This window comes from Theropithecus gelada, chromosome 13 (genome assembly GCF_003255815.1).
Source record: "Theropithecus gelada isolate Dixy chromosome 13, Tgel_1.0, whole genome shotgun sequence".
In the NCBI taxonomy this organism is placed as follows: Eukaryota; Metazoa; Chordata; class Mammalia; order Primates; family Cercopithecidae; genus Theropithecus; species Theropithecus gelada.
Genome location: NC_037681.1, coordinates 81,965,810 through 81,983,943, shown reverse-complemented (window position 1 = coordinate 81,983,943; position 18,134 = coordinate 81,965,810). Strand labels below are relative to the sequence as shown.

At 38.4% G+C, this 18,134-nt stretch overlaps 1 protein-coding gene across 1 annotated transcript in view; it reads left to right on the top strand.

Annotated features, from left to right (window-relative positions):
* USP34 (ubiquitin specific peptidase 34) overlaps positions 1 to 18,134 on the top strand; it is a 288,446-nt gene that overhangs the window by 139,420 nt on the left and 130,892 nt on the right. Inside the window, exons 20-23 of the mRNA XM_025405742.1 lie at positions 1,759 to 1,854; positions 7,633 to 7,715; positions 13,493 to 13,647; positions 15,080 to 15,193. Of these exons, the coding sequence (XP_025261527.1) occupies positions 1,759 to 1,854; positions 7,633 to 7,715; positions 13,493 to 13,647; positions 15,080 to 15,193 (448 nt within the window). The remainder of the gene's footprint in view (positions 1 to 1,758; positions 1,855 to 7,632; positions 7,716 to 13,492; positions 13,648 to 15,079; positions 15,194 to 18,134) is intronic.

Below are 18,134 nucleotides of genomic sequence, written 5' to 3'. Positions count from 1 at the left end.
ACAATACACTAGGAAGATGTGTTGTGTACTTTATTCTAAATAAGCTTTTGGAGAGATTGCAGAGACATTTGAATTTTAGGGAATATGCGACTTGTTGAAGGATTCATTTGTGAGGTCCAATTCTCAATTCTAAGCTTAGGTGGTAAGAACACTTGTTTGCTTTCACAATGGTGTATCGCTTTTATAGTTCTTGGAAGTCTGCAGTGTAATTCCAGATTGGGTGAAGTTAGTTTTTCTGAGTCATATACCTTGCTGCTTATTGTTCTTTTAAAGGGAATATGTTTAATCTGAACCTTTATTATTTAGAAGTATATTAGTCTCTTTGGTTAATACTACAGTAAGAATCCAGTGAAAGTTCTATTTTTGCAAGGACGGTCCTTAAGTTTCCAAAAGGAAGGGTAGGGGAAAGCATTTAACATCACTGAAGAACAAGAATAGTGTGAGCCCTTTTTCATTGCCTCTTTCTGTAGTTTTTAAGTGGCTGAATTTCAAAATTCTAATGCAGTAAAGGTATTTATTTGGTGCTAACACAGGTGAGCAGGTGTCATTTTAATCAGTGGAGGTGCTTCATATTAAGGAGCAACTTTCTTGTATAGAAGGGGCAGTCTCTGAATATTCAGTTACTTAATCAAGTACTTGAACCTAAGTATTACTGAGTTGAAACCCTTTTAGCTTGTTCCTTAAATTAAATGTAAATAAACTTAATTAAGGAAAATTCACAGGGTTTCCATTACCACAAGAGATTGGTATCCTAAATTTCATAAAGTACATCACTTAAAAGAACTCTAAGCTCCTATGGTTATTTGACATCAGTAACGACAAAAACTATCATTTATTGTGAATCTAGTATGTGTAGCAGCACTCAATATTTAGTACATATTCTCTCTTAAACTCACTCTAATGGCCCATAGTTTAAAATTGGAAACTTATCCTTGACTCTTTTAATAAACCTTCAAGCAAACAGACTTCCAGAGGTCAGCTTACTTCCCTGAAGCCGTGTTATAGCAAGTATATTGGAGCTGGTTTCAAACCCAAAGTCTTTCTTCTTTCTACCACTTGACCTTTAGTGATTAGCAAGGTGAAAGTAACTTCTGTTTAAAATATGGCTATAACAGAAACATGATGTAAATTATATTGGAACTTACAGAATTTTAGGACTTCTACATCTGTACATTTTAGCAGATAAATTGCTAATAGGTGTTATATGAAATACATTATGTTAGTTATGGAAGTTATGGACCCTGGGATCTCTGAATGTATATGCCACTATTTGTGTTTTCATTGTAGTATTTCTACATTATTTTGGAACTCAGTGCTGGGTATTTCTTTGATTTTTTTTTTTTTTTTTAATTTGTTCAAAAATAAGCAAATTAATGACAAAAGATATATGCAGTAAGTTTATTGTATGCCTTCCATATGCCAGATATTCTGCTAAGCAATGACCAAAGCACATAGTATATCCTTATATGAAATGGTATCATATTACTTTTAATATTAACTCAAATTAGTCATTGATAATAGCACTTTCACAGGCATTATTTTGAGATTAAAAACTTATAAAGGTACTTTAAATTCATAAAAATGAAGGAACATTGCTTTATATCTTTTCACCATTCAAATATAAAACGTGTATATTTTTGGTAACTGTAAAATTTTACATTTGAAGATTTTTTAAGATTTGCATATTTACTGTCATAGCATAGATTTATTCTCTTACCCTGCCCACTTTAAAATTATTTTTTCTTTTATTTGGGCCAGGTGGGCAGAAAAAGAACTAAACATGATGAAGCTTTTCTTTGATAATTTGGTATACTACATTCAAACTGTGAGAGAAGGAAGACAAAAACATGCACTGTAAGTACCTCTCAACTGAGTTAAATACATTTGTGTGGATTGTCTTTCCTTTGAAAGATAATTTCCCAGTGTTTTAACTTTTTTCCATTTAGTAAATAATTGTAACAGAAAACTTCATTTGTATAAAATTATGAAAAGGCTGCTAGAACTTTTTAAGCTGAAAGATTCTTAGGTGTTACTCTTAAATTCTTAGGTAAATGTAACTGACTCACTTTTGGGGGTTGGTTAACCTTCACTATTGAGATTTGTTCAGACATACTGTTTTTAGGAATCAAAAGTAAATATATTTTTCAGAAACCATGGATATGCTTGTCTTAACATATTAGAGCATTGATTCTAAAATTTGTAAATATTTACTTAAAAAATACTATATTTAACATATAGTTAAGTTAAAACATTTTATTATAATTGCATACTAGTAGAAAGTTTAGGACGTGGAAGGTTTTAAAACTGGTGGCATATCATTAATGTTTTCTTATGTATCAAAATATTCTCTGGATATATTCAAGTGATTTAGGACAAGAATTGGTAGAAATGGATTGGTGGTGGTATAGCTGTATTTGAGGGGAGATGGCATAGGAGATTCAGAAGATTTCTGCGGGTGAACTGATTGTTGTGGACTGATGTCCATGTTGAGGAAACCAGTTCAGTGCCACTACTGGCGTGTTAGTGGAGAAGAGGAGGAATCACGCTGTGATTGAAAAAAATCACATAGAAAACTTCCACAAAGGTGGAAACTAAGCAGACTGTGGAAGTGTTGGGAAAAGTCATAGATATTTAAGGCATACATACTTCTAAAAATAAATTTATTTCCCTGCACAAATCAGTTCTCTGGATGTTATTTTTACTGTGTCCTTTAGGGTGCAGCTATCTTCCCACTTGCCTAAAACTTGAGACTTGAGGCATTTTTGTACGCTTATTTCCAAACATGAGTAATGATGATGATGATGATGATAACCAAAAAGCCAGTGCTTATTGATATATACCAATGTGTCAGATACCAACTACTTTAAGATATGCAACAACCCGTTTGAGACAGTCTTACTTTACAAATGAGTATACTGAAGCTATGATATGACAACTTCTCCAACGTCACACATAAAAATAGAGTGAGCTTTTTTACCGCCACAGTCTGTTTCTGTTACAGAATTTGTATTTGTAAATGTGACATTATGCTGCCATTATTCTCTACCTTTTTGTTAAAATATACCGCATGTCTTTTCACAAATTGACATTTCCCCAAGCACTACTTTTGTCCTTATAACTACCTCTAGGTAGTCTCCTTGCCTCAGTCTTCCGATATGCTGGTTCAGTCCTTCTGTCAAATTAGGAAAGCAGTATGGTACTGGTGGGAAGCCCATGGGCTTGAGAATCATACAGACGTAGATCCAGGTTATTAATTTATTATTTTAACCTTATTTCAATTATTTACCCCTCTAATTCCAATTATTTACTTTATAAGTGTTTGTAAGAATTTAATGAAATGATATAGTGAATTGCACTTGGCACATAGAGTATCTACAAATTGTAGTTACCTGGTTAAAACAAAGAATGTAGCATAAGAAAGATACAAAAATTCTGTCTCTTGACCCCATCCAGAGATTCTTCATGGCATAAAAAATAAAATACCAGTCTCTTCAGCTTAATATTCTGGGCTGTCTATGATCTAAACTCAACCTTTCCAGTTTTATTGTTGAATTTTTTTTTTTTTTAAGATAGCTTATTCTACAAGCTTATCAAATTATTTCTGGAGTATTTCTATTTACTGTATCCCATAGCTTTGCTTGCAAAGTTAGCTTTAAACAGAATGTATTATTTTAAAATTAAAGTTCTAACTGTTCTTCCAAGTCAGTATCCTCCTTTATTCCTGTTGAAGCAGAGTTTGAGGATAATGTTGGCCTCTTGAATCCGAACATTCTGTTTATGCTCTGTAAAAATCATAGGATTGCCAGGCATGGTGGCTCATGGCTGTAATCCCAACACCTTGGGAGGCCGAGGCGGGCGGATCACCTGAGGTTGGGAGTTCAGGACCAGCCTGACCAACATGGAAAAACCTCGTCTCTACTAAAAATACAAAAAAAATTAGCCAGGTGTGGTGGCGCATACCTGTAATCCCAGCTACTCAGAAGGCTGAGGCAGGAGAACCACTTGAACCCAGGAGGTAGAGGTTGCAGTGAGCCAAGATTGCACCACTGTACTCCAGCCTGGGCAACAAGAGCGAAACTCCGTCTCAAAAACAAAACAAACAGAAATCACAGGATCAACAAAGAGCAGAAATAAAAACCACACATAACCCACGTTTTTATTAGGAGATGGGGAGTTAATTACTTGTCAGCAAAGAAATAAACACTAGGTTATAAAAGAGCTCCCACCAAGAGCAGGACTTGAGAGGCATAGTGAAAGGGGAATGGAAGTCATAAAATGAATCATCCTCATAAAGAGAAAATTCAACATTAAGTATCAAAAAGGAACATATGTCTGAGACTTAGTTGTTCACTGCTTTGAAAACAGTGGAGTTACTCATTTTGTTAGTGGAATCAGAGGTGAGCAAAACATTGCTTCTGCATTGAAAAATGAGTAGGGCTCCTTGGATATGTGTTTTATGTTTTTTTTTTTTTTAGAGTATACTAGAATAATCTTTCCAACCTTTCAGTCTGCCTTGTTGGCTGCCGTCCTAGGAGACTAAAACTCTTAGAACAGAGAGATGTTGTCTGGACTATTTTGGTATAATTTCCCTATTCCTTCGGGGTGTAAAACAGTTGTACATTTGCTACTTTTTGTTCAAGCATACTTATTTCAGTATTTTTTTTTCAGTGCAGATTAAAATCGGAAAGTTCTGAAATGTTTCACTTTTCAGGGGGAAAAAAGATTCTTGTAGCATGAAAGATAATTTTATTTTTTTATTTTGTAATTTTTGTTTTTTGCTTTTATATTTTTATTTTATTTTTATTTTATTTTATTTTTTGATGGAGTTTTTGCTCTTTTGTCCAGACTGGAGCGCAATGGTGTGATCGATCTCAGCTCACTGCAACCTCCACCTCCTTTCAAGTGATTCTCCTGCCTCAGCCTCCCGAGTAGCTGGGATTACAGGTGCCTGTCACTGCACCTGGCTAATTTTTGTGTTTTTAGTAGAAAAGGTTTCACCATGTTGGCCATGCTGGTCTCGAACTCTTGACCTCAGGCGATCCATCCGCCTCTGCCTCGCAAAGTGCTAGGATTACAGGCATGAGCCACCGCGCCAGTAGTATATTCGTAAAAGGACACATTAATGTGTTTCTTGAATCCAGGGGCCTCTAGAGAAAATCTTGTCTGCAGAGGCTACAAAGAGATTTTCTTTTAAGGCAGTAATCTGTTACTAAAGTTTCATATCTTTGGGGAGACTATTTTTGTCCTGTATTTCTTGTGATGTCAGAAGCCGTGGACAAGCCCGTGAGAATTTGTCAATATTGGTACCATCTTTGTCTGATATCCCAAGAAATTTTTCTCACTGGTGGTTTCAACAGCCCATAGGAACCTGAGGGAGCAGGGTCTTTGAAGTGCAGCGTCAGGGGCTATACTATGGGAGTACAAAGGGACTAGACCCATGCCTTCAGGGTTATGAGTCCCTTATTCCGAGATGCAAGTATAGGGGGAGAATTATTTCACATGTAAAGGCACTTAGTAAAGGATGAGGCTTTATTCTCCCTTTACGTTTGATTGATGTCCCCTAGACAAGGCAGGAGGAATATAGTAACGTAAAACTGCAGAACTGATGGGTCATACAACTCATTTTTGAATTTGTACTCAAGGCCTCTGCTACAAAATCTCTTGTTCTTTAACTTAAAAAGCCTTGAAGCCCTTAAGAGCTAGCTGTTCTTGAATGTTATCTGGGTTGCCTTGTAGTCTGAGAGGTGCTTATCAGATTTCCTCTCCCCTACATCTCATCATATGTATTTTCACCTTCACAAAGGTCAGTGCAGCATTAATGAAAAAGTTAATCTTTTCTTTGCCAACGTTAATAAGAGACCCTAAAGAGCAGCAAAGGCATGTCCAGTGAACTCAATCTTCAGAAAACTTAAGCTTTAAAACTTCGATAATGAATTTAGTGCAATTTTGGGAAGCTAATTTTGGGATGCTGTTAAAATTTTGTTCTTACTTGGGGATTACAGAACATCGAATTAAGATCCCAGGCTGTGCACAGTGGCTCATGCCTGTAATCCCAGCACTTTGGGAGGCCAAGGTGGGCAGGTCACCTGAGGTCAGGAGTTCGAGACCAGCCTGGCCAACATGGTGACACCATATTTCTACTAAAGATACAAAAAAATTAGCCAGGCACCTGTAATTCCAGCTCCTCTGAAGGCTGAGGCAGGAGAATTGCTTGAACCCAGGAGGCGGAGGTTGCAGCGAGCCGAGATCACGCCACTGCACTCCAACCTGGGCGAGTGTGAGACTCCATTTCCAAAAAAAAAAAAAAAAAAAGCCCTTTGACCCTCTCCATGCTAGGTTATAGATCAGAGCATAGACCAGCCACTGTTGCATGTTGGCAAAGCAGTTTGGGCAGTCGATCCACAATCTGCCTTTTGATCTGTAAAACAGAGATAATAGCTTGTTATTGACTTAGTTTCATTGAGTGCTCAAGTACTTGGACTAGAATGTGATATTATAGACACAGTTAAATATGCAGTTCACTGGGGTTGCTAAAGGAGAGGAATCCTTTTAAAATGCAAAACTGGGCCAGGCATGCTGACACCTGTTGTAATCCCAGCACTTTGGGAAGCCAAGGCAGGCAGATCACTTGAGGTCAGGAGTTTGAGACAGCCTGGCCAACATGGTGAAACCCCGTCTCTACTATAATGAAAATAACAAAAATTAGCTGGGTGTGGTGGCGCACACCTGTAATCCCAGCTACTCCGGAGGCTAAGGCACGAGAATCACTTGAACCTGGAAGGCAGAGGTTGCAGTGAGTGGTGATTCTGCCACTGCACTCCAGCTTAGACAACAGAGTGAGACTCTGCCCCCGACTCCGCCAACACGCGCACACACACACACACACAAAGTTTTAAAAAAGCAAACCTGATGATTACCTCCACCCCAAACATGGTCCCCTCACCCCCAACTCTCCAACACTCTTCCTTGACTTCCTTTTCCATCTCTTCTTTCTGACATTAGGGCTGACCAGTCTCTCATTTATCTAGTCAGACTCATCTCCTACCCTACCTCACTAAAAGTCGCTTCTTTAAAAGTTTCAAAAGCAACTTTTTTTTATTAAGCATCAAATTTTATGCATGTGAATTATAATTATTTAGATTTGAAATAACATTCAAAAATGCCAAGTTTGTGTCAGCTCTATTTTTCATGAACTAGATTTATGGAAATATTATTTTATTAGTGTTTCTTGGGTACAGAATATATTATCACTATAGGGACCATGATATGAAGCATGTACTTTTTAGATAGAGATGGTGTTTTTTACTTGTTGCCTATTCTAATTTATGTGTGTATTGCATACTTTTAAAATGACATACTTCCTCTGCTTCACTAGTTGAATTTTTGTGTGCTTTCTTACATAATTTGAAAATAAACTGTTATAGTTTCAAGATTTGTATAATTTATTAGTTTAAATTTGTGTTTTGTTTTGTCTTTATGAACTTTTTTATGTAACCAAAGATACATAGTTAAAATAATTAATTACAGATTATTAAAACAATTTTTGGTATAAGTTATGCATAGGACCACTAAAGTTTTAGAAGTAATTAAGAAATAGGGTGTTTAATTATTTTAATGACTTTTAAATTATAGGTACAGCCATAGTGCTGAAGTTCAAGTTCGACTTCAATTCTTGACTTGTGTATTTTCAACTCTGGGATCACCTGATCATTTCAGTAAGTTTTTAAATCAGTACTTTTTTCAAATCTGTTTTGACTATTGGAAGAACTGAATTTACTCGCTCTTTGGATTTCTGCAGTGATTTTTTTTTTAAATTTAATTTAATTTTAGAGTAAGTGGGTACATGTATGTTTGTTACAGGGGTATATTGCATACTGGTGGGGATTGGGCTTCTTGTGTACCCATTACTCAAATAGTGAACACTGTACCCGATAGATTATTTTTCAACCCTTGTCCTGCTCCTGCCATATCCCCGTTTGGAGACCCTGGTGTCTAGTAGTTTCATTTATATGTCCATGTGTACCCATTGTTTAGCTCCTGCTTACAAGCAAGAATGTACGGTACTTGGTTTTCTGTTGCTGAGTTAGTTCACTTAGAATAATAGCCTCCAGTTCCATTTATGTTGCTGCAAAGGACACGATTTCATTTGTTTTTATGGCTGCTGCAGATTATTCTTAATACATTTATAAATTATACCAACATTCAGATAATTTATTCAAATAATTGAGATTGTTTGCATTTTAAATAAATATAAAAAATTTTTTTAGTTCTGTAAGACTTTTTTTTTCTTTTTTGAGACAGGGTCTCATACTGTCTCCCAGGCTGGAGTACAGTGGTGCGATTACAGCTCATTGCAGCTGTTGACCTCCCCGGCTCAAGCAGTCATCCCACCTTAGCCTCCTGAGTAACTGGGACTATGCACCACCATAGCCAGCTATTTTTTTTTTAATTTGCATAGAGGTAGGGTTTCACTGTGTTGCCCAGGCTGGTCTCAAACTCATGGGCCCAAACAGTCCTCCTGCCTTGGCCTCCCAAAGTGCTGGGATTACCAGCATGAGTCACTGCACCGGGCTGACTGCATCTTTTATTATTTTTGCTTATAGAATCTTGCTTTCCCTTTGGTTGGAGATAGGTATTAATTATGCATTATTATCGGGGCTAATCTTTTGAAAATTACTTGGCTTGATGGGTGATGGAGACACTTGGAGGCCCCAGTTTTATTTAGTTTCACTTTAAACTGAGTTTCATTAACAGTTAATTTTTTTTTTTAATTCAAGTTGTAGGGTACATGTGCACAACGTGCAGGTTTGTTACGTATGTATACGTGTGCCATGTTGGTGTGCTGCACCCATTAACTCGTCATTTACATTATGTATATCTCCTAATGCTATCCCTCCCCCCTCCCCCAACAGTTAATTTTTTTAAAGTAGAGCTTGGTCTGTTCACCATATCCAAATCCATGTGGTTGCAAACGAGCTTGATTTCTGTTAGCCAAAGCTCCTTTTTCCTTCATATACTGACTGTCATCTTTTACTCTACATCCGTCTTTTTCTGTGTGTCAATATCAAGCCTTATTTTTTTAGAAGGATATTGTCTCTTTAACTGTGATTACTAGGCTATACCTATGCTTGAGATATACTGTATTTATCTTATTATAAGTCTCTTATTTCTTTTTTTTGTTCAAACTATTTATAACGAATGCCACCAACACTGATAGCGGATTTCAAAAATAAGCTACCTGGTTTTGGTAGGAAATTTCTCTTTTGTGTTACTAGGTTATTTATTGACCCATTATGACTGATAAAATTCAAGAAATAAGTAAACTAAAATACGGCAAAACCAATCTATAGGGAGAAGTCAAACTAAAACACATATAGTCAACATAGATACTATGAATATTTAAGTTTCATATTTATTATACACAGTATAGATTCTCTGTGAATTTCCAACAGACACTAGCTACTGTCCAGATAGTATCAAATCTAAAACTTCACTTCTCCCACATCATGGCTCTTCTCCTGCCCACTTCACCTGCCCTCAAAGTGATCTTCCCATGTCAATCTCCAGAGTAGCTGGGACCACAAGTGCATATCACCATACCTGGCTAATTTTTAAATTGTTTGTACAGAGTCTCATTATGTTGCCCAGCCTGGTCTGAAACTCCTGGGCTCAAGCGATACTCCGGCTGCCTTAACTTCCCAAAGTGCTAGGGTTACAGGCCTCAGCCCACTGTGCATGGCTGGTTGTACTTCTCTTACTGGCACAGTTCCTGTTATCCATAACGAAGTTACTCCAAAGTTACATGTAATTACATCCAATATTTTAATTCTGATTTTCAATATGACAATAACTATAGTCTTAAAAAAAAATAATGAAAGTGTATAAGTTGCATGTTGAATGTGGACTGGTGATTCAGCCAATTATGGATATACTTCTGTTTTATTATTTAGTTGACTATAATTAACCTGGATACTCTTTATCTTGTTCTCCTTAATTACTTAATGTGTTTAAGTTCTGATATATACTAGAGTTGTTTGGGGTTTATTTATATTTGCTCCTCTGGGCACAAGTTCTCAGAACAAATAATGTACACATTAACTGTTTCAGTGAGAAACAGATAGGATAACTTTTTTTCTGATAAAACTCTTTAGACTGATACTGCTACTAGAGTGAATATGTCTGGGGGATTTTTCTTTATTTTGTCATTTCACCTACTTTTCCCAAGAAAAAGAAATTTCTTTTAATGGTACCATACCATCATGTCCCTTCTGGTTCTAGGGCACCACCCCAGGGTTTGGAACCTCTTAAAATGTACTTCAGAAATCCCTGGAATGCTTTTGTTCTAACCTTTTGGACTGTCTAATTTTTTTCATATTCATACTTGTGATTGCCTATAATGCCTTCCCTTTTGTTCTGAATAATTCATCTGTCTTCTGCCACATTCGGGAATCCTTTAATACTTGGGTCAAAGTACAATACAAATTTTTTCTCATTAGTCTGACTCCCTAGCTGATTATGTCCTCTGATAGGTTGCTGTTGTCTGTTTTACGCACTTTCCTTTTGCTTTGTTCATCATAAGGGTCCTTTTTTCTTTGTTTTGTTTTGTTTTGAGATGAAGTCTCGCTCTTGTCGCCCAGGCTGGAGCGATCTTGACTCACCACAACCTCCACCTCCTGTGTTGAAGTGGTTCTCCTGCCTCAGCCTCCTGAGTAACTGGTATTACAGGAATGTGCCACCATGCCTGGCTAATTTTTTGTATTTTTAGTAGAGACGGGATTTCTCCATGTTGGTCAGTCTGGTCTCGAACTCCCGACCTCAGGTGATCCGCCCAACTTAGCCTCCCAAAGTGCTGGGATTACAGGCATGAGCCACTGCGCCCGGCCTCCTTTTTTCATATTTTACAAAAATAATATTTATCTCCTATATAGAGAGTGACCTTTGAACATGGTATATGCTCTATTTATAATATTCAAACCTTACCACTGACTCCTGAATTTTTAGGATTACCTCCCCCAGTCATTATTACTATTATACAGATGTGCTCCTATTTTAGGGAGAAAAATTTTCTTCCTAAATGAATTCTTTGAGAATACTTCATAAATTGTGTATTTTTAGGTGATTTACATATGGGTTATCTTAAAGTACATTTTAAAAATATAAATTATGTGAAAATTCGTATTAAATACTTGTAAAAGGCTCTACGATACCTCCTTTGTGTTTCTGGCTATATTGGTGTTTCTGGTACGTTCATTTAGGACCAAAATGTTGTATGAATATGGTTTTAAATTTTACAAATGGGATGACATAAGAAATAGTTATTGAGATTTATTTATTTATTTTTTGAGATGGAGTCTCTCTCTGTCACCAGGCTGGAGAGCAGTGGCACAATCTCAGCTCACTGCAACTTCCGCCTCCTGGGTTCAAGCAGTTCTCTTGCTTCAGCCTCCCGAGCAGCTGGGACTACAGGGGTGTGTGCCACCACACCTAGCTAATTTTTGTATTTTTAATAAAGACGAAGTTTCACCATGTTGGCCAGGTGGTCTTGATCTCCTGACCTTGTGATCTGCCCACCTCAGCCTCCCAAGGTGCTAGGATTACAGGCGTGAGCCACCGCACCCAGCTGTTTTTTGTTTGTTTGTTTTTTTTAGACAGTCTCGCTGTGTCATCCAGGCTGAAGTGCAGTGGCATGATCATAGTTCACTGCAGCCTTTAACTCCTGGGCTCGAGGAGTCTTCCCACCTCAGCCTCCCGAGTAGCTAGGACTAAAGGTGCGTGTCACCCTGCCCAGCTACTTTTTTGTTTATTTTTGACGTGGAGTCTTGCTCTTTTTGCCCAGTCTGGAGTACAGTGGCGAGGCCTCGCCTCACTGCAGCCTCCGCCTCCTGGGTTCCAGCAATTCTCGTGCCTCGTCCTCCCAAGTAGCTGGGATTACAGGCACCCACTACTACACCTGGCTAATTTTTGTATTTTTAGTAGAGACGGGATTTCACCATGTTGGCTAGACTGGTCCTGAACTGCTGACCTCAGGTGATCCACCCACCTCATCTTCCCAAAGGGCTGGGATTACAGGCGTGAGCCCCCACGCCCGGCCTACAAATTTTTGTTTTTTAATTTTTTGTTAAGACAGGGTCTTCCTATATTGCCCAGGCTGGTCTCAAACTCATGGCCACAAGTGATTCTCCCACCTCGGCTTCCCAAAGTACTGGGATTACATGTGTAAGCCACTGCGCCTGGATGAGATAATAAATATTTTATACACTTCTATATAAATAAACTACAGGAGGTTGTCAAAGAATGTTTTAACATTATTGAGGAAAAAAACTGATTCCCGGCCAGGGCCACTGCCTGTGCAGAATTTGCACATTCTCCCCATGTCGGCGTGGATTTTCTCTGGGTACCCTGGTTTCCTCCCACATCCCAAAGACATGCACTGTAGATTCATTGGCACGTCTAAATGATCTCAATCATGTGTATGAGTGCAGTCTGCAATGGAATGGCATCCTGGTCAAGGTTAGTTAGTGCTTTGTCCTTGAGATGCTAGTCCCTAAGATGCTGGGATACGATTTGGCCAGCGACAGCCCTGAGCTCTGGAATAAGCGAGTTGGAAAATGAGCAAATGAATGAATACAAATTGTAACATAGAAATTTGTAAGCTCTATGATATTCATACAAATGCATAGTCATAAATGATGTGGTACAAAAGCGAGCCCACTAAATTTGTTACTGTTTGTGTTTGAACTGCCTGGTGATAGGAAGTGTTCCTTATAGTGTTTAATTTGTAACCATTTAGTCCTTGATTTTATTTACCACCACCACTGATTTGCCAAAAATTGAGTAACTAACTATCTGAGTGGGTTGTATTAATCTTTCTTAAATGTATATATAGCTCACACTTATTCCAGTGTTTAATATTCAGAATGTTAACTTTTAAATAAGGAAGTTTAGCGATTTTTTGTTTGTTTTTTTTGTTATTTTTTGAGGTGGAGTCTTGCTCTGTTGGCCAGGCTGGAGTGCAGTGGCGCGATCTCAGCTCACCACAATCTCCACCTTCCAGGTTCAGGCAATTCTCCTGTCTCAGCCTCCTGAGTAACGGGGATTACAGACGCATGCCACCATGCCCAGCTAATTTTTTGTATTTTTGTAGAGGCGGCGTTTCACCGTGTGGCGAGGCTGGTCTCGATCTCCCGAGCTCGGGCAATCCACCTCCCTTGGCCTCCCGAAGTGCTAGGATTACAGACGTAAGCCACTACACCTGGCTGCTGTGATTTTTTTTTTTTAAAAAATCATAAATATGCTGTAGGAACATAACTCTTCTTCATATCAATTAACTTATGGTAAAATTCGTTTCATTATGCATCATTTCAATTAAAATTGCAATTTCCAAGAACCTATCCATGTTAAGTGAGGAGTTACTATATGTACACATGCCTAAAAGAAGTATAATTTTTTTATGTGTAGTTAATAAAGTATAAAATTTATAATTTTTATCTAGGGTTAAGTTTAGAGCAAGTTGACATCTTATGGCATTGTTTGGTAGAGGATTCTGAATGTTATGATGACGCACTCCATTGGTTTTTAAATCAAGTTCGAAGTAAAGATCAACATGCTATGGGTATGGAAACCTACAAACATCTTTTCCTGGAGAAGGTAATTACGTTTCTCACAGTTTGTTACTATTTTTCCATGTTCCCTTTTTCATCTCTTGAAATACGAATTCTGTAATGCTTTTTTTTGACAGTTTTTTTAAGTAGCCAAATGTAATGATTTTTAGTAGTCCTAGTATAATTTTTGGTCAGATTGTGCTCAGATTTTGTTGTTTATACTGTTTACATCTAAATTAATTGTTTATATTTATAAAAATATTCTATTAGCTACAATAATTAACAATCAGAATAACTTTTGAAGGCAGCACTAATTAGAAATGTGGAGGGTTTTTCTTAGTGTTTGTTTTTTAAAATCATCAGTAATATTGTAGTCCAATTTTCAGGGGTGGTGCCCACACCCACAAGTGTGAGAGCTGTTTTCTGTGACTCTTTCTTATTTAAATGACTGACTGCATTGCAGTCAGTCTTTTGGGCAAAGATAAGCCATTCTCCAGTATGTGTAGATTCTGGGAAGGCATATTAGGAAGTGCTGTCATTATCGTAAAGATGTTCCAATTTTTGTTCTTCTTTACCACATGCCACAGTTACTTCAGGTGACATTATTCTGAATGAGCTATTCCCAATTGAATTTTGAAACTCAGTGAAAATAATGCAAAGACTTTTTTATGCTTATTTTTGAGATTGTGAAGGCTGTCCGCAAAGTGTGACATTATCTCTGTGTTAGAACTGAGTATATATATGAATGAGTTTTCGTGTGTATAAACTAAATCACTTAACAGACCCAAGACAGAGCTACAAATATAACTTTTGCCATCTTAAATTTCAACTGCTGACTTTAACAAAAACTGTACTTGCAGCTGTACCTCCCATAAGTTTGTATGATATAGATATACAATGCATGGTAGATGTTTTTATTTATGTCCTCTGATTTGGGTCTATGCACATCTTCAGAATTGAAACCTGTATCAGACAGGTTTCAGTTATTACCTGAATAAAATGTTCATTAAATCACATACATATGTATTTTCATTTTTCGTTTCATTTTTTTTTTTTGAGATAGGCTTGCTCTGTCTCTAAGACTGGAGTGCAGTAGTGCGATCACGTCTCACTGTAGCCTTGACCTCCCGGGCTCAAGCAATTCTCCCACTACAGCCTCCTGAGTAGTTGGGACTACAGCCACATACCACCATGCCTGGCTGATTTTTGTATTTTTCATAGAGATGAGGTTTTGCCGTGTTCCCCAGGCTGGTCTCAAACTTCTGAGCTCAAGCAGTCTCCCTGCCTTGGCTTCCCAAAGTACTGAGCCACCGTGTCCAGCCAAATTATTATATATTTTTATTTTTTTAAATTATCACTAAAAATTCAAGCTGATCTGTTTCCTTCCACAATGTTTTCAGTAACGTTTATTTAAATTTAATAAAATCTGTGAATTATCACACTAAATTAGCTTTGTGTTTCCCCCTACCCTCCCAAAGATGCCCCAGCTAAAACCTGAAACAATTAGCATGACTGGCTTAAACCTGTTTCAGCATCTCTGTAACTTGGCTCGATTGGCTACCAGTGCCTACGATGGTGGTTCAAATTCTGAGGTAAGGATTTAGACTTACTTAATTAGGCAACTTTATTCCTTAAATTAGATTATCAAATTTGGTTACCAAATTATTTTTCTACAAAGCATAGAATTTACTACTTGTGCAATGCAGTTGGGTTGGTTGGTTTGTTTTGAAATGGAGTCTAGCTCTGTCGCCCAGGCTAGAGTGCAGTGGTGCGATTTCAGCTCGCTGCAGCCTCCACCTCCCGGATTCAAGCGATTCTCCAGCCTCAGCCCCCCAAGTAGCTGGGATTACAGACATTTGCCACCATGCCTCGCTAATTTTTGTATTTTTGGTAGAGGCGGGGTTTTACTGTGTTACTCAGGCTAGTCTTGCACTCCTGACCTTAAGTGATCTGCCTGCCTTGGCCTCCCAAAGTGCTTGGAATTACAGGCATGAGCCAACATGCTCAGCCTAATTCTGTTCTCTGGTTTCAAAAGTTTTATAAAGCAAATTTATTTTTCAGTACCAAAGATAACATTGGGTGTGCTTAATGAAAACCTGTTACATGTTTCTTGATTTATAAAGTGGTCATGTGAGTATTCTTTGATTCTCCTAGACATTCCTAGATAATACAGCCAAATATTTTACTTCAAATAAAAGATTGATTTGTCTCAAATACGATTTTTATGCCATTTGGTTCAGCCTGGGCAACAGAGCAAGACTCCATCTGAAAAAACAAAAAAAAGAATAATTTTATCTCTTAGCAAATTTGGGGAAATTTTTTAAGAAAGGAAAAAGAATAAATTTTTAAAAATTTTTATTGTTGGTATTTTTTGAGATGGAGTCTGGCTCTGTCACCTAGGCAGGAGTGCAGTGGTGTGATCTCAGCTCACTGCAACCTCCACCTCCTGGGTTCTAGCAATTATCTTGCCCCAGTTTCCTGTAGTAGCTGGGAATACAGGGGTGTGCCACCATGCCTGGCTAATTTTTGTATTTTTAGTATAGACGGGGCTGGTTTTGAACTCCTGACCTCCGGTGATCCCACCCGCCTTGGCCTCCCGAAGTGCTGGGATTACAGGCATGAGCCACTGCACCAGGCCATTATGATTAGTTTTTTTGAGACGGCGTCTTGCTCTGTCACCCAGGTTGGAGTATAGTGCCACAGTCTCGGCTCACTGTAGGCTCCGCCTCCCGGGTTCATGCCATTCTCCTGTCTCAGCCTCCTGAGTAGTTGGGACAACAGGTGTGTGCCACCACGCCCAGCTAATTTTTGTATTTTTTTTTTTTTTTTGAGACGGAGTCTTGCTACGTCACCCAGGTTGGAGTGCAGTGGGACAATCTCGGCTCGCTGCAAGCTCTGCCTCCTGGGTTCACGCCATTCTCCTGCCTCAGCCTCCTGAGTAGCTGGACCTACAGGCGCCCGCCACCACACCCGGCTAGTTTTTTGTGTTTTTTAGTAGAGACGGGGTTTCACCGGGTTAGCCAGGATGGTCTCGATCTCCTGACCTCATGATCTACCCACCTCGGCCTCCCAAATTGCTGGGATTACAGGCTTGAGCCACCGCGCCTGGCCTAATTTTTGTATTTTTAGTAGAGTTGGGTTTTCACCATATTGGCCAGACTAGTCTCGAACTCCTGACCTCAAGTTTCCCACCTGCCTTGGCCTCCCAAACTGCTAGGATTATAGGTATGAGCCACTATGCCTGGCCAGAATAATTTTAATTGTATCTAAAATGCTTTTATTTTATTTTCCTACCGCCTTCTTTTCTCGTCTGAGTAGGTTTTTCAGTGTTTTTTAGTCCTAACTCTTGCTTCAGTATCACTTTGATAACTTCTTTTTTTTTTTTTTGGAGATGGAGTCTTGCTCTGTCATCCAGGCTGGAGTCCAGTGGCACAATCTCAGCTCACTGCAACCTCTGCCTCCCAGGTTCAACCAATTCTCCTGCCTCAACCTCCAGAGTAGCTGGGATGACAGGAACATGCCTCCATGCCTGGCTTTTTTTTTTTTTTTTTTAAAGTAGAGACGGGGTTTCACTGTGCTGGCCAGGCTCAAACTCCAGGCTCAGGCAATCTGCCTGCCTCAGCCTCCCAAAGTGCTGGGATTAGAGGTGTGAGCCACTGTGCCCGGCCCACTATGATGATTTTCAATTTGGTAATTTCAGACAACTAAACGTATTTGATTTACCTAAGAAGTAGTCATGCTCTATTATGAAATAATACTACCTTTTTAAAGAAGGTGACATTAACACTAAAGTTGTTCAGCTGCCAACATAGAAGGACATCTTTCTTTGCCCAACTTTTGGAAGTTCCACTCCCTACTTTTTCTGTAGTTTTTAGTGAAACCTTTTTTTTTTTTTTTTTTGGTCATCTCATGGTTAACATCATAAATTTGAGTGAGGCTGGACGCAGTGGCCCCACGCCTGTAATTCCACCTTTTTGGGAGGCCGAGGCGAGCGAATCAGCTGAGGTAGGGAGTTCGAGACCAGCCTGGCCAACATGGTGAAACCCTGTCTCTACTAAAATACAGAAAAATTAGCCAGACGTTGTGGCGCATGCCTGTAATCCCAGCTACTTGGGAGGCTAAGGCATGAGAATCCCTGGAATCCTGGGAGGCAGACGTTGTAGTGAGCCAAGATTGTGCCACTGCACTCCAGTCTGGGCAAGTGAGTGAGACTCTGTTCTCAAAAAAAAAAAAAAATGAGAACTTGAGTTAGCATATCTTGTTAATATTCTGTGAATACCAGAAGGCAGTGGTTTTATCAGTGTAAGTTGGATGGATTCATTGAAGCATTGTGCTCATTATTGTATTTGTTTTTTATTCCTTTGTGGTATGTTTTTCAGGACTAGAATTTTCCTACTATGTAGTCACAACTTGTGAGTTAAATATTATGCATGTATTGTTAGCTGCTGTGTAAATAGTTTTTAGAATTAGTACAGGTGTATTTCATCAATTGAGGAAATTCTTAAATCATTTATTTTTGTTATTTAATAGCTG